The sequence below is a fragment of the Rhea americana genome, unplaced genomic scaffold (assembly GCF_003343005.1).
Source record: "Rhea americana isolate MKP2758 unplaced genomic scaffold, rheAme1 scaffold_1, whole genome shotgun sequence".
In the NCBI taxonomy this organism is placed as follows: Eukaryota; Metazoa; Chordata; class Aves; order Rheiformes; family Rheidae; genus Rhea; species Rhea americana.
In genome coordinates this window covers 13,197,609-13,213,402 of record NW_028185038.1, presented here as the reverse complement: position 1 = coordinate 13,213,402, position 15,794 = coordinate 13,197,609, and the positions used below count along the sequence as shown (strand labels likewise).

Below are 15,794 nucleotides of genomic sequence, written 5' to 3'. Positions count from 1 at the left end.
TCACAAGAGTACTATGTTACTCACTGCAAAAAGAAGTAGTAGCATATAATTAGCTGTGGATTTAGTAACAATGGCAAAAGCTGCTTTAATAAGTCTATATAGAATTTAAGTCCATATAACAGTTCTGAGTAATTTTGTCCTCTCACCAGAAATCCGTTGTAAAACCTAAGACAGATGGTAGTAGAATGCCCTGTGCCCACTTTCGCACCTTTCCAAAGTGATAACTAYGTGCTCATTTTGTAGTCTCCGAACTATAACTGATTTCAGTGCAGTGGTACAATAAATCATTGGAACAAAGGCAGAAATTTAGTACAGTACAAGAAAAAGAAGGTACTATTCTCAGTATCTAATGTAGATCATACCATTGGATGCCACGGTTCGTGTCTGATTTTGGAACGTTTTAGATCGAGTTCCATATTGCCCTGAAAAATGGCTAGCCTGGGGCGGTAATTCGTTCCATGCACCACTCTGTGAAGAATGAAGGCTTGTCTGGGACTCTGCAGGGGGATTCAGGCGCTGGGCCCAGGCTAAGTCTAAATCCTGGGGCTCCTCCTTCAGTTTTTCTCCTTCTTTGCCAACTCGCTGATAGATTCTTCCAGTGCTGTCATTCAGTAATCTTCTCATCCCTGTAATTTGTTTTTTAATTTCCCGGCTTTCATCTCCTAATGAAAACAGAGCCACAGTTATCACTGTAAATTAGCAAAAACGGTAATGGGTAGAGATTACTGATTTTAGATGCCAATAAGAGTTTCTAGCTGTTGGAATAGGAAATAAATAAATAAAGAAGAAAAAGAAAAGACATGGTTGAGTGGTAGTTAGTAAGTACTAGGCTGTACTTTAACACTGCAATAGTTGAGCTCTCTCATGGTTAAAAGACCTGCTGAACTTGGCTTTTTTAATGCTATTTCTGAAGCTTTGATGAGCAAGATTATTTTTCTCCAAAAGGAAATAGTAACTAGAGCAATTTCAAATAAATTGCCCTTTTAAAAGACTGATCCTATTCAGGCACTGACATCAGTGGATGTTTTCTAAGTAAAGCCCAAAGGATCAGACTCTTTATATATCAGCTTGCTATATGTTTAAGGATACATATTAAAAAGGAAACAAAAAATATACACACACAGAAAAAAAAAAAAAAACTCAAACCCCACAAAAAACACCACTCCACACACACAGAGTAACATAGCATCTATTGATTCTAATGGAACAAGATCAGTTCCTTAGTCTGCAGAATTTAATAATACTGGATTATACAAGAATAAATTAAAAAGCAGCTAACACATGTATAACTGAATATAGCCTAACTGCCGGATATCTTTAAAGTGTAGATTATGAAAGCAAAAAGAAAATATATACAAGAAAAATGTGACCGTTTCAAATAAATTCAGCACATTTAAATAATAATGATTACATACTTTAATACTCTTGGCACCATTTAAGTATTAATTTTATGTACGAAACTGCTCATTGCACAATGAATATATATGTTTTGGGCAGATAGCAGCTATTTCGCTCGTTAAAGCATGCATTACATTTTACTAGTAATAAGGAAGTATTCATAACCACATCTGAAATAAGCAGCTTCTATTTTTTTATTGTTAATAGAAAAACAAAACATCYTCAGCAAACGGAATAATGAAGATCAAGAAACTGATGAATCAACCTCCTTTTATAATACACTTAATACTACTTGGTATCCTCTAATGAACTTACAGTCTCACTTCCCAAAATAAACCTGTATTTTTGGAAAAACATGCGTGCAAAGGAAATTTCAGAGGAAAAAAAGCACGACAATACCTTGTTGAATCAGGGCGATCGCCTGTTGAGTGTTGAAAAGCACRCAGAACGCCAGTTTTATCAATTTTAGGCACAAGAATAGCGCTGCTGACTTCAGTGAATGCTTAGATAACTGGCTAAAACGACTTTTTTTTTTTTTTTTTTTTTTTTTTCCCTCGGTGCCGCGAGGATGCTTTGCTCCAGGAGGCGAGCTGCGGGACGCGAGCAGGCCGGCGCTGAGCCGGTGCGGCTCCCGTGCGACCCGGCGCGCCGGCAGCCTGGGCCAGCTCCGCTTCCCTTTGGGGAAACGCCAGCTGGCTCCGGCCCACCCCAACCCAGCGCTCAGAGTGGGCGGCTAGCGAGCAAGCTTCCCGGCCAAACTTCGGAAATATTTGTCAACCCAGAACGACGGTTTCCACTCTAGTTTAAGCAGCCAGAAAAAGCCATTTGCAAGGAGGAGCTGAATGCCATATTTATTTTGCTGTTTCGTGTGAAGGTGAGCGAGTGAGTCAGTGCGAGTGTAGAGGGGTGTTAATCAACAAACCACAGCCCCAATTCCTTTCTCTTTGAAATTGCACTTTTTAGACYCGGTCCACTGAGCTGTTGAGTGTTTGCAATTCCCACCCTGGATGTGAATCTAGAGTCCTCAGAACACCATGAAGATTACCTTTTTGCTCTACATAGTAGTATTCAACAAGAAGGTTCTTGCCCCATATCTGAGCTCCAAACACTCACATGCTACAAAAAAAAAAAAAAAAAACACAGAACAACCCTCATCATCATTGCACTCAGCAGTACGCTGGGTACTCACAGTTTTATGTTAACGATTCATATTTGTATATAACAGCAGTATTATTATGAATATGAACACAGCTTCCCGTCCACCTCCTCCTATCAGGTTTAGTGGYTGAATGCTACATGGGCTGGTCAGGTGACACTTTGTTTAAAAGATTGAATTTCCCTTACCCAATTACATAAAATATTAAAGTTAACCGAGTTTCTTCGACCTTGATGCTGGTCCCCTGCTCCTCCACACAGTGATCTCTCTGTATATTGGCAGGAGGGCACTGCTCTCCAAATAGAATATACTACGTTACACTACAACAGCCCCGAGCTTGCAGAGAGTCCTCTACAAGCTCATCTTTGCATCCAGCTAGCTTCTTACTTACAACAGGGACATTACTGCTGAACCTACAAAATATATCTTGCCTTGCAATGAAGGTCTTCAAACACGCAGGCCGGGCAAACTCCAACTTCAGTTTGAGTTTATCGCCCCRTAGGACCTTTTCATATTTTCAGGCCTTTAATTTGTAACAGCCCAGCTACAATGACAGTCCGCCTGACGCGAAGAGGACTGTGTAACTTGATGTTACATCACCCGCCAGAATCTGTGGGCAGTCTGGAACAGTAACAAGTCTCACTTTTTGCTCTTTACTTGCCTAATTTGGCTACGAGCTTTACAGCCCAATGACAGCATTTTGCTATCAGCTATTCTACTGTTGCTCATTTTCACAGATAATAAGCAGGTAATTTAAAAACTAAAAAGGAAGACAGAGCACAGAGAAAAAGCAAATGGCATAAGCTACCATGTCCTAAGGAAGAGCCAGCCTCCCTTTCCGAATGCTGAACAGGRTAATAAAGCACCAGAAAAAAAAAGGAAGTTTATTACATAAAAATCTGCATTACATATCTCTGAAAAGACTCCTGAGATACCTGTTGTGAACTGAGCGKAGTAGTATTTGGAAGACATATCCAAGATCATCTACCAGAATTGAAAATACAATCTCTTTTCTGGACTTTCACACCACCACTTCAGGGTRCGTATTCCGGTCTTTGCCTGGAGGGCACAGGCTGAATGAACATGCAGCAGGATTCCCTGTTGCTCCTAGGAGAAGGGGTTGCCTCCAGCCAGTAAACTACAAGACAGATTTTGCCATTTTAATTTCTGTTATAATCCCTTTGGTTTTATTTGGAAGCAATAAACTTACTTGCAAAGTACTACTCAAAAAAGATAAGCTGCCAAACTGCAGCCCTMTTTAGAAGCTTTCATGTGAGATAATGATAAATAGTTAAAACAAAAAAAATTAATAGCTTTTTTTAATTACTGTTGTAATTGTTTCTGTGATGGTCTCTCATATAGAATCTAATCTTTCACAAGGCCTGACTGTAATCTTACAACAGCAAAAGGCAAAACAAAACCTCTTCATAAATACTACATCAAATACTCAGAAAAAGTAAATACTTCAAAATGAATTTTAAACTCTTTCCTTACTGAAAGTATGTGCACARTATTATAACTTACTGCTTTGAAAGTTTTAAAAATGTTAACAATTAAAAATGCAAAAATTAAAAACAGAATTGCCCTAAAAAGAATTAGCATCCAGGTGTTAAGTRCACAACTCTATGAACTGCAGAACTGCATTAGCAACTTTGGTTAATGAAATATCATTGATAATTCAGTAATTCAAATCTTAGCTCCTAGATGCATCAATCTTTTCACTATAACGCTTATTAAACTTAATGTAAATATGGCACACTGCCTACCATGTACTTTTCCAAGTAATTTAATTGTCAAAATATCATCATAATGCTACAAAGAATTCTACAATTATATGCATCCACATCCATGTGTTAAAAAAGTAACTACTGCAATATGAAGTAAGTGACAATCAAACACATAATTAATGCACATATTGGGCAGTGTACGTACGTGTGAATAGAGAAATATTTGATATTTTCTTCCTTTGATTTGTGTAAATAAATAACCTTAATTGGAAAATACTGGGCCACGGTATTTATTAACTTCCTTATTTTTAACAGTTCTGGGAAACATTTTGGGAAACATGCATGAGTAGCTCACTTTTTTGGAAGTCTGATTTTCTACGAATTAGCGTCTCATTCTGTGTTCTGTTGTGCCTTGTTAGATGCAACTTTTAAGAAAACTTTTCCTTTCTTGGCTACACAAATAAGCCCTCTTATTCTATCAAGCTGCCTTCTGAAGGAACTTTGTATCTCATAGATTTCTTCCTCTGTGTCAAACCAGGCTGACATTGGTGAGCAAGTTCAGGAGTTATTAAGAGGGCGGGAACCACAGCCACAGACAGCTAGACAAACACACGTGATGCGACAACATCAGCCTGACCTGCAAGGAAACAAGACTAGAGAAGGGAGAAAAACTAAGTGCATGTGGTTTGAGAGTTTTGTTGGCTCAAGAGGAGTTGCGACAGAGCATGCAGGTTATATCAAACATATGAAATACCAGTCCATTAGACACCGCTTGAACGCTGCCTTTCCTGGAATAGGGCCAGCAAAATTCAGCTGCTGGGCTTGAAGAATTTACAAGGGCTAATTCAGAGCACTTCAGGGAATTGGGGAGGCCATGTGCAAGCACGGTGCACTTCTTCAATGCACAGCCTAACCAAAACACCTCGGCAATGGTCTCGCRCTATTCAGGTACTTGCTTAAAGAACAACAGAGAGTTATCCCAAAAGAGTGTTAGGCATCCCTTCTCTGCAAAAACTACATCCACATCAAATCATAACTTTCCCAGCTCAGCCATTTTTGCCTCTATCTTCTACTGAACAGTGTTTCTGAGGCCAGGAAACCATAAAGGTCAGCACGGGGAGCCACATGCATGTTTCTCTACCAGATCAGAGGTTTCCCAAATCAAACGGCAAGTTGTTCCGACTGCTCTGTAGCTAATTTGAATTGGGCATTCACGTAGCTAAATTGATACACTAAGCACACATTTCTCAAATAAGAGATCCCTGGTCTTTGAGTGCATAAAAATCTATATTGAACATCGGCAACATCACTCTTGGCAAATTAAAAACTCAAGTCAACACAGAGAGCAGTGATCATGGACRATGTCACAGGGTCATATAAGCAACGAATTACGACCTAGAGAATTTCACTCCTCAAGCAGACATTTAGGGATATTTAAACAGTCTTACTTGAGGCATCTTACCAGTGCTCAAAAATGCCATTTAAAATCACTTACCTTTCTTCATGTCACTGCACAAAGCACTAGAGATCCTGCTTTGAGATATGCTGGATCACCCTCAAATTAGATTCCCTCACTCACCACCCCAAAATCTAAGCATGAAAGTACATGGATTGATTGATATCCACACCTACTACAAGACCTGCAAAGTTAATGAATGTCGCAAACATTAATATAATCAAAGCAATTTACAGAATCAAACCCAGGATCAAACCCTGCATGATTAATCAGACCACAGGTCAGTCCAACCACCACCACAATAAAAGTACTCTTCTGAAGAGCTTGGTGGAACAGTTTCAGACTTCTAGATGTGATCATGTTGCATGTTTCTAAGTTACACACTTCCAAGCCACAGTGCAACAACTAAATCACTCAGGCAACTGCAAGTGAACAACTATTCAATAAAAACGTATAGTAATGGCATCATATAACTAAAAAGGAAAAGAAAAAAAGAGAAAGAGATGCAATWACTTCCCCCACTTCTTTGACATATCCTAGGCCAAGATTAAGAAGAGTCCACTTCAGTCCCAAAGGGAAATGTTTTACAAAGTTGGATCATTTGGAAACACAAACACACACACATATATATGCAGTTTTAATTATAGAAGCTATTATTGCAACAGTCATTCTGGGGACATAATTCTATTAAAAGTAACAAGTAACTTCAGACTTACGTTAAGTCAACTTTTTCTCTATGAATAAATTGCAAAGGATATTATGCCTGGGACAGAATAAATTCTTGGAATTACTGAGTAACTTATGCATCATTCCCCTGTTCCAAGAACACATTACTTATTTTATCATGACATAGTAAAGTTATTAATCTGCTGCCTTCCATTTCAACAATGTGAAATGCTGTAAAATGTGCAGACACCTGCATTACAGTGCATTTCAGTTCCGCTTTATATCAGTCATAAACATCTCTGGTTTGGACATCTCTTCAAAACAAATGCTCCAAGCATACTGTGTGTAGCATTCAATTTTATGAAACTATAAAAGTTCTTCACTGTTAATTACACAGACAAATGTCTCATCACACATTTGGTTACCAGGATAATATAATTAGTTTTCTACATTAACCTTTCAAATATAGAGCCTGAATTTCAAGTTGAAAGCATTGTAAAAACACTCAGTCTGGAGGTATATTATATTTCCACTTTTTTGTGATGATAATAAAATACTAAGACTGAGGAAAACAATGTAGTATATGCAAAAGACATTTTATATAGCCAAGATAGCTTTAACCAGTGTTGTCCACAGGCCATGGCTTGTGTAGCCCCCTCATGGGCTTGTACTCCTAAGTCTGGACTAGTATCTGTAACAGAACATTTATGCTGACAAATGGTAAAAGCTGAAGACAGTTCTGCCTTAAATCTTACTCACATTCAAGGTTTAAGCACTTCACCACAAGCTGCCTTTTCCTTTTCAAGACGACCACTCTCTCTTTATATTAGATAAATAAGCTCTTCCCCTCAAAACCAAAGAGGCACCGGTCCTTGTTCGCAAAATAGCGTAGTCATCTATTCGCCCCAAATACTGCTATGGCTGTGCTCAGTGTATCCTCTATGCAGGAAGACTTGAATTTCCATTTAGCATCTTATCAAAACAAAGGACAGGAAAACATGACCGGTCACCATGTCTACCATCCCATAAACTCAGCTACTGGACTGGATAAGCAACCTTCATAAGCTTATCAAGCTCCATTTAGAGAGCAGTTGGGCTTTATTCCCTCACAACCAATTTAAGTCGCTCCTAGTACCTCATTCCTCTAACTGTGGTGAAGTTTCTTCTACTTCCCAGGCTGCATTTACACAAAGCCATATTCTGCCCCTTCGTACTGGTGCCAAGAAATGCTCCTCATGATTGAACGGTTCAATGGATCTTTGCTGACGTTTGACTCTTAATTTATTTGCACATTAAACAAACTGGACTCTTCTAATTTACTTGCTTATTCTAGAGTCTCCCCTCTTCTCCTCAGTGCATCTCCTCCAGTCTGAGTTCATCATTCTTGACTGTAACCAAAACATAAGCATATTACATTCCAGATACAACTTCACCTGTTCTTTTGCATAATACCACTAACATTTCCCCTTTTCCACTGAAAACAGTCTAAATGATGTATCTTAACATCCATTTACACTCTAAAGTCTTCATCACATAGAGGTTTCAACAGCTGCAATCATCCATGATCAATTAAAAAATACATATAAGATAGAGAACAAACTTTAATCTAAACCAACAACTAGAGCACTTGTTGGAGTGATTATTGTTCCCTGATGAATTTTGGCATAAAACAGTGAAATTAAGCRAAGCAGGGATTAGATCCTGAGGATTCTGATTAGTGGACAGAACACTGAACTATGAGAACTGTCATTCTCCCATTATCCCTGCAGCACAATGAATAATTTATTCCATACAACATGAATATTTTTAAAAGCAAGCTGGAATGCCAAATGYCACTCATCCCAGATGTGGCACATCCTGCTGGCAAGTGGGAGACGGGAGTTCAAGTACTCTCAAGTGAGTTCAGTTCCTGCCACTGCCTTTCCTATATCTCAGATTAGTGCTTTCATCTCTAAGAATCCAGAAAAAAATCCTACCTACGAAGGACACAGCAGAAAAGGTTATGCATGCTTTGAGTAACCTAACTGATACAGCCCCCTAAGAAAAAAAAATGCCTAGTCTGAAAGTCCTGCAGAGTCCTATGTCATTCAGCTTAGTCAAAACAATTATGTTCTGATGATATTTGAAATTCAGAAACTCAGGACAGTTGCAGGAAATAGGTATCTTCATCTTTTCATAAGAACTGAAGGTGGGTTCTCAGAACTGCAGTTCTGGACTTCAATATGGAATCACAGAATAGTTGGGTTTGGAAGGGACCTCTGCAGATCAGCTGGTATAACCTCCCTGCTCAAACAGGGTCAGAGACAGACAGCTTTTGAGTATCTCCAAGGATGGAAACTCTACAACCTGTCTGGACAACCCATTCCAGTTCAATTGCCCTTGCAGTGAGAAAGTGTTTTCTTATGATCAAACAGTCTCCTGTGTTTCAGTTTGCACCCATTGCCTCTTGTCCTGTCATTGAGCACCACTGAGAAGAGTCTGGCTCCGTCCTTACATCCTCCCATGAAGTATTTATAAACACTGATATGATCCCCCCTGGGGCTTCTCCAGGCTGAAGAGTCTCATCCTCTCCTCACAAGAGATGATCCAGCCCCTTAATCATCTTTGTGGCCCTTCGCTAGACTTGCTCCAGTACATCCTTTTCTCTCTTGTACTAGGGAACCCAGGACTGGACACAGCACTCCCGATATGGCTTCACCAGGGCTGAACAGAAGGGAAGGATCACCTCCCTTGACCTGCTGGCAACACTCTGCCTAACACACCCCTAGATACACTGGTGGTCTTTGTTGCGAGGGCACAATGCTCTCCAATGTTCAACTTCTTGTCCACCAGGACCCCTGTTCTCTCTCTGCAAAACTGTTCTCCGGCCAGCCACCCCTCAGAATATACAGGTATATGAGATTTTTCCTCCCCAGGTGCAGGACTTGGCATTCTTTTGGTTCAATTTCATCAGGTTCCTCTTTGCCCATTTCTCCAGCCTGTTGAGGAACAGCAGTACAACCATCCATTACATCAGATGCTCCTCCCAATCTTGCATCATCTGCAAACTTGTTGAAGGTGTACAAGGTCCCATCGTTCATGTCCATTAATGAAGAGGTTAAACAGTTATTGGACTCATTATTGACCTCTAGGGTACACCACTAGTAACTGGCCTCCAGCTGCACTCTGATCCTAGCACTCTGAGCCTGGCAGTTTAGCCAGTCTTCAGTCTATCTCTCTGCCCCCTTACCTAGTCCATACTTCATCAGCTCATCTATGAGGATATTATGGGAGACAGTGTTAAAAGCCTACTAAAGTCAAGATGAACAACATGCACTGCTCTTCACTTATTCACCATGCCAGTCATCATAGAAGACTATCAGATTGGTTAAGCACGATTTCCCTTTTGTGAATCTATGCTGACTATTCCCCATGACCTTCTTGTCCTTCACACACCTGGAAATGTTTTCCAGGATTAGTTGCTGCATTACCTTCCCACAGATTGAGGTGAGGTTGGCCACCCTGTAGTTCCCCAGTCTTCCTTCTTGCCCTTCCTGAAGACAGGAGCGATATTTGCTTTCCTGATACCTGATAAGGAAATCCTTCAATGGAACTCGGACTCTTAAGGATTAAATTCAGACTAACTTCTAATATAGCTGGACTTTAGGCACCTAAATGTCACAGAAAATTCAATCTTAATGCAAAGCTGGGCATGGTCAAAAAGACACAGAAAACCCAACTGAAACAAACCAAAATCAATTGGTCTGTGCTTTGACAAAGCACAGACTCCTGCAAATTCTTGGAAGCATCCTCGCTTAAGCATCTGGGTACCAAGCTGCCAAAGCTTCATCGTATTTACAGCTGGAAGAGAAAGCACTCAAACTCAGACTACACCAAAAGCGCTTAGAAAACACAGAATTCAAAGAGAAAGCCTATCAGACACCTTTGCTTCTCCCAGAAAATGGGTGTAGCGAAGAAATATTTGCTCAAAATCCTAATGGTGAGGAGTTGAGCAGCAAACTTAACACAGCTCTCACTCTGCTTAAATACTTTGAACAGCCCAAAACATTCTCCCTCTTCTATTTGTTGCTCGCCTCTAAAAGCAGATACAGCCTTAGCACTACGAATGAAGAAGACAAAGGCATTTTGTGTTCAACTCAGTTTCAGGTGCCGATTCACACATTCGGGGCTAGTGCTTATCACTGACTCTAGGGGGCTCACACAGAGAATACGGAAACCTTAAATCACCTTACAAAAGTGCTTACATTTCTAGTACAGTCAAGGAGAGGTGGACACCTCCCTTGAGTGATTCAAATTTCTCTCCAGAAAGGCACCAGCTTTCTCAAAAGCCTGAGCAAGGTGACCAGGAACTTGCTTTACATGGTAAGAATTATTACAGTAGGACAAAAACAGGCCCTTATTTCTCTGGAACCTGCCCCTTGTCCCTTTGCAAAGGGGTTCAGCAACTGGACAAGGTCCTAGATGTGACACAAGCAGGACTGGAAGCAGGAAAAGTAGAAGCAGTCTACAGCAGAAGAGTTACACAGGACAACGGGCACACAGACAGGAAAGATAAAGGTTCACTGATAACCAGTCCTATCATGCTGCAGTATATATCACGCTATAGACTATATATTACTACTATATATTACTTCTCTGTTTTCTTTATACTTTTTTAACTGTTGATTTAATTTAATTTTGCCATAGCACGATTAGCAGGCAGGCTAGAGAGGTGAAAGGACATTACATTAAGACAGCACATTAATCCTCTATCCCACCCAAGGCAGAAGCAAAACCAAACAAATAGCAGCTTCCTGGAAATTGAATTTCTGTTATCCAGATGTCAAAGATGTAATACCCCAATTACACAAACTATTGCCAGTGAAGCATGCCAGCGAATATGCAATGTAAATGGGGTGAGCACAGAGCTGCAAAACTGCACAGTCAGCATCTGGCTCTCTGAGTGAGTGATAATTAGCACTGTGTGTAGACACTAATAAACATTTATGTCTGAAATTACAACTTTTAGCAGTGTTAATAAAGGATATATTGGCAATTTGCAGAATAAAAGGGTCTTGAAAAGAACGTCATATTAAACAATGGCAGGCACTTCCTGTGCTTTCACAGAGATTTTTTTCCTCTCTAATTGCAAATGGCCACGCTATGCTGCTCGGAAATTAATCAATGCAAGAACATACCTAAAAAAACTGGTTGTGTTTCTTTGGTCTCCCCATTAACATCACTGCTGTAGTCAGAGATCTTATATATCTCATGATGGTAATCTGGAATGAAAAACGATAAAAAAAATTAGAACTCAAGTGATCTGGAAAAAATGAACACTGAACACATTGCTACAGTTTTACTACATAATTTATCAATATCTCTGCAGTTTATTTCATGTACATCAAATTAACCACAGAAAATGTGCTCTGTATCAGCACCTCCTAAAAAAACTTTGCTCACACTGGAGAGATTTCACTGAAACATTTCACAGATTTTAGGGAATAGCTATGCCTGCCCTAAATTACTGTGTTCATTTTCACAGCAAATTATCCCACCAGATGCCAATTATCTGGCTTCTTGCTTTACAGATGGAAAGCAGATTTATAATGAAAACTTTACCTTCCTACAGACCAAGGGAAACTTTCAAACTTTTCACCTCAATAAGAAAATCAGCAACATTTATTAGGGCTGCATTTTTTTTGCTATGCTGACTTATCTTGCTACCTCTGGCCTCTGAATTCTGAAGAAAGGAGGATCAGGCACATCTTAAGATATTTACCTACAAACACCCGCGTCCATAATGACCCTAAACATTAGCATCTCATATTCAGAAATACTACACGATACCAAAAAGAAAAAAGCACTTTCAATCTCAAATAAAAGCAAATTTTGATGGACAGCCCCCAACACAAGCACAGGCACATGTTCAGTAAAAAACAAAGCTTTGTTTACACACATGTATGTGGGGAATAGCAATTACAAGAAAAAATATCTAAAGGCAATTCTCTTGGATTCTGACTCTGGTACTGGCACACACTTTGTCCTTAGCAAATCACTCAAGGCTGAACAATATAATCAGTGTCTTAAAAGAGCTACCTACCTGATCACCTAACTCCTTTAACAGTTAAGCCCCCCTAGGTCCTGACTTTCGCAGTTACTCCTATACTGGCTTTTTATATTTACCTGCCTGGCAGAAAGCAAGGTAGAGATTAATTAACACATGGAAGAGTACTTCGAGGGATTCACTTAAAAGGCACAACAGAAATGAAGAGCAACATAAGCAGTTTCTGCTTGCATGAGAAACACACCTGCATCTCTGACAAAACGATCAGCTGCAGAAATGTAAAGGTCTCCTGGCAGTAAAACTTTTTTTGTTACGTATTATTTATTTGGATAGCATGACTGTCTTGATGATTTAAGAGAGTGGGGAGGAAGAACAGCTCAACAAGAAAACCAGAACACAGCAAGACAAAAGAAAGAAAAAGGCCTGGAAACAAACGTCATTGTTTTTTCTTTTTTTCTTTCTTTTTTTTTTTTTTAAGAGCAAGCACAGATGAGAGAAAATGAAGTTAGAGAGGTCAGCAACKAGGGGTTAGCAAAAAGATAACGTTGGGGTTTCTGTGCTGCATGGGGCAACTGAAATGCACGGGCTGCCTGATACAGAAAGGGCAAAGGCAAAGTCTGAGACACAGTATCAAGAAAGTGGAAGCCCCTTTTGCAGGACTAAAACCTAAAGGATTTACGCTAACTACACTGAATGTTCTTTAGCTCTTCTCTACATTTTTATCCAAGAACTTCCAAGATCTAGWAGAAGTGAGTATATGGAAAGCAGGTACTAAATAACTAACAGATTCACAGTCCCTAGATACATTGCTTACACGCAGTTTCTTTTTAACACTCTGTATATCCAGCTGGTCACAATACTCTTATTTTCTGACTTATACACTGCTACCTTAAAGTCACCACWTTTCATCCCACAGGTGGCTGTGTTTTAATGAAGTAATGGATTTGCTTTGTATATGGGAGTTAAAATAATTTTACCATGTTGATCAGGTGCCATGAAGTTTTTTGGGACAGTGTTGTATATACACACACATCCATAACAGATTGTGTGTTACAAATAAACAAACTCGGCATATGTTTTTCTCTTTGGTTTCCCTCTTCTGCTTCAGATGTCACAGTCCAGGGGCTGTGAAATCCATATCAATTTCACAACAGTAAACACTAAACTGTGACATTACTGAATGACTCCAGCAAGAGGCAAAGGCCAATTACAAGAGACAACTATTTATATGTAATTATCTTTATAATCAACCACAACAGAAAAAAGTATGCAAGAGCGGGCTCTGCTAAAATGTGATATTTATCTTCACTATTCTCAAAGTACAAAACACACATTTGCTCTCCAGGACTTGCTTTTAGTGCAGTTTTCTATTTAAATTTCTATATCTAAAAAGATAAAATATGAATTACTAATAATTTACCAACACAAATTTATTTCCCTACTAAAACAGTTAACTACACTGTTGTAACTATACTGTTACAAGTGTCAACTGAGCATTTGTACTAATATATTTTTGAGAGCACATACTATTCTTTTACAGTTTTATTAGGATGAAAATAAAACCAAGTCTTCAATTTCAGTTTTGCTTTTCCATGCATTTCCCCATGCCCCAGCCCAGYGTTGCACAAACTCTGCACTGAAGGCGATTCAGAGTATCTGATGCAAAAAAGGAAAAAAAAAGGAAAAAAAAATCCTGCAAACCAAATCCATTCTTTTTAGAAATTTAAACCCTCAACAGGTTTGCTCATGTTTGCACTTGTAAGATCTCCAGTAGATTTTCGGACGAGTCTGACCAGTCGCTATCCCTCTAGTTTTTAAGAGGCACAGGCAGTGCTCAAGATCCTCCTATGATGTTAAAACAGTAATTATTTATTACGCCCATCAAGTGAGTTTATTCTCAGCTTTTAAATCCTTTGTGTCTGATTTGGGCTTGCCAAACACCTAGGAAGGAATCGCTCTTTAGCCAGCAAGTACTGAAACTCGCCTCTTCCCCTCCTTCTCTAACTGTGACATTCTGCCGAAGCAGTCACCTGCCCTGAACTTGGCATGCAGGACACACACAGCATTTCAGGGAGGTATTTCAGCTCAAGACTTTGAAACACAAAAAGGGGGAAATAATAAATAAAATCTTAAGGCAAATCAGTGAGGGCAAAAGATCTAATCAGCTGGAGAAGCAATAAATACCCAACCAAAAGAGAAAAAAAATAAATAAAAGGAAAAGGAAAACCCCAGGGCTGGGAAGTCCACCTGTTAAAATGACTCCCAGCGGCTGCTTTTTTTTTTTTTTTTTTTTTTTTTTTTTTAAAAAACACGACTGAGAGACAGGGCTGTGTTTCTTCCTCGACATGAATCCAAACATTTCCTTAACGATCCCTTCTAAAACATCCTCTTTTCGCCGAGCAAGCACACACGGAGCGAACAAGTTGCATGCCAGCCAGGCTTCCTCGCCCGCGTACCACTAATTAGCTGCGTGGATTTTAATAAAGCCACCGCGGTTCGGCTTTTCTCGCAAATACGTGTACGGACGCAGCCAAGAGGAGGGGGAAAAAAAACCCRCAAACACACACGAAAAAAAAACAACACAACAAATCCACAGGAGTTGAATGCTAAAAAGGTCCGCCGCTGCTCAAGTGTCATTATTTTCCTAATTTCTTCATTTCACCTTCTTTCCCTCCCTCCCCGAGAATTTATAATGAAATACGATCCAACTTTATTTTGTGTAAGATTTTTTTTTTGTGGGGGGGGGCGGGGGAAAAAAAAACACGTCTACCTTTGGGGGCGTGTGGGGGTTTTTTAACACTACATCGTACCATTGCAAAAAAAATTTTAAAAAAGGAAGAAAGGGGATTTAAAAAGAAAAGAAAAAAAAATCCAAGGTTTTGAGGAGTTCAATCCCACGACTGCGGAGTTAAATAATAAATAAACGGAGGGAGAGAGAGACATTACCGAGGGCAGGGAAGGGAGCACACACATTTCATAACATCCTGCTCTTCTCCCCCCGAAACCCAGCCCCGCTCACGCCAAAAAAAATATAAAAAAAGAAAAAAAGTATTTTTCAGCCACAAACAAACAACCAAAACAAAGCGCCCCCCTCCCCTCCCCGCAGCCACCACTTTACCTTGATTTATCAGTTTAAAGCTTTGGGATTTCCTGCTTCTCTTCCTCTCTGTAAACTCCATAGTGCGGGCAGGAGGGAGGAGGAAGAAAGGAAGGAGAAAGGGGATGAGAGAGGAGGGAGAGCGCGGCGAGGCAGCGCAGCCGGTCGCCCGGCGGCAGGAGCAGCAGGACCAAGGTCCGTCCCTTTAATCAGCGCCACCAGCCCCGGGCTGGGCGATGTCGGCTCCG

General features: G+C 39.9%; 1 protein-coding gene across 3 annotated transcripts in view; it reads right to left on the bottom strand.

The window, feature by feature from the left end:
* The window catches only part of BEND7 (BEN domain containing 7), a 46,093-nt gene extending 30,305 nt beyond the window's left edge, over positions 1-15,788 (bottom strand). For 2 of the 3 annotated variants that reach the window (XM_085299126.1, XM_085299133.1), the window contains exons 1-3: positions 15,568-15,788; positions 11,581-11,664; positions 363-662 (exon numbers count right to left, since the gene is read on the bottom strand). In XM_085299126.1, the coding sequence (XP_085155252.1) occupies positions 363-662; positions 11,581-11,664; positions 15,568-15,628 (445 nt within the window). In that variant the 5' untranslated portion in view covers positions 15,629-15,788. Of the gene's footprint in view, positions 1-362; positions 663-3,489; positions 3,693-11,580; positions 11,665-15,567 lie in introns of those variants that run through there. The other variant, XM_085299140.1, reaches the window with a different exon arrangement.
* Between the last annotated feature and the right edge of the window lie 6 nt (positions 15,789-15,794).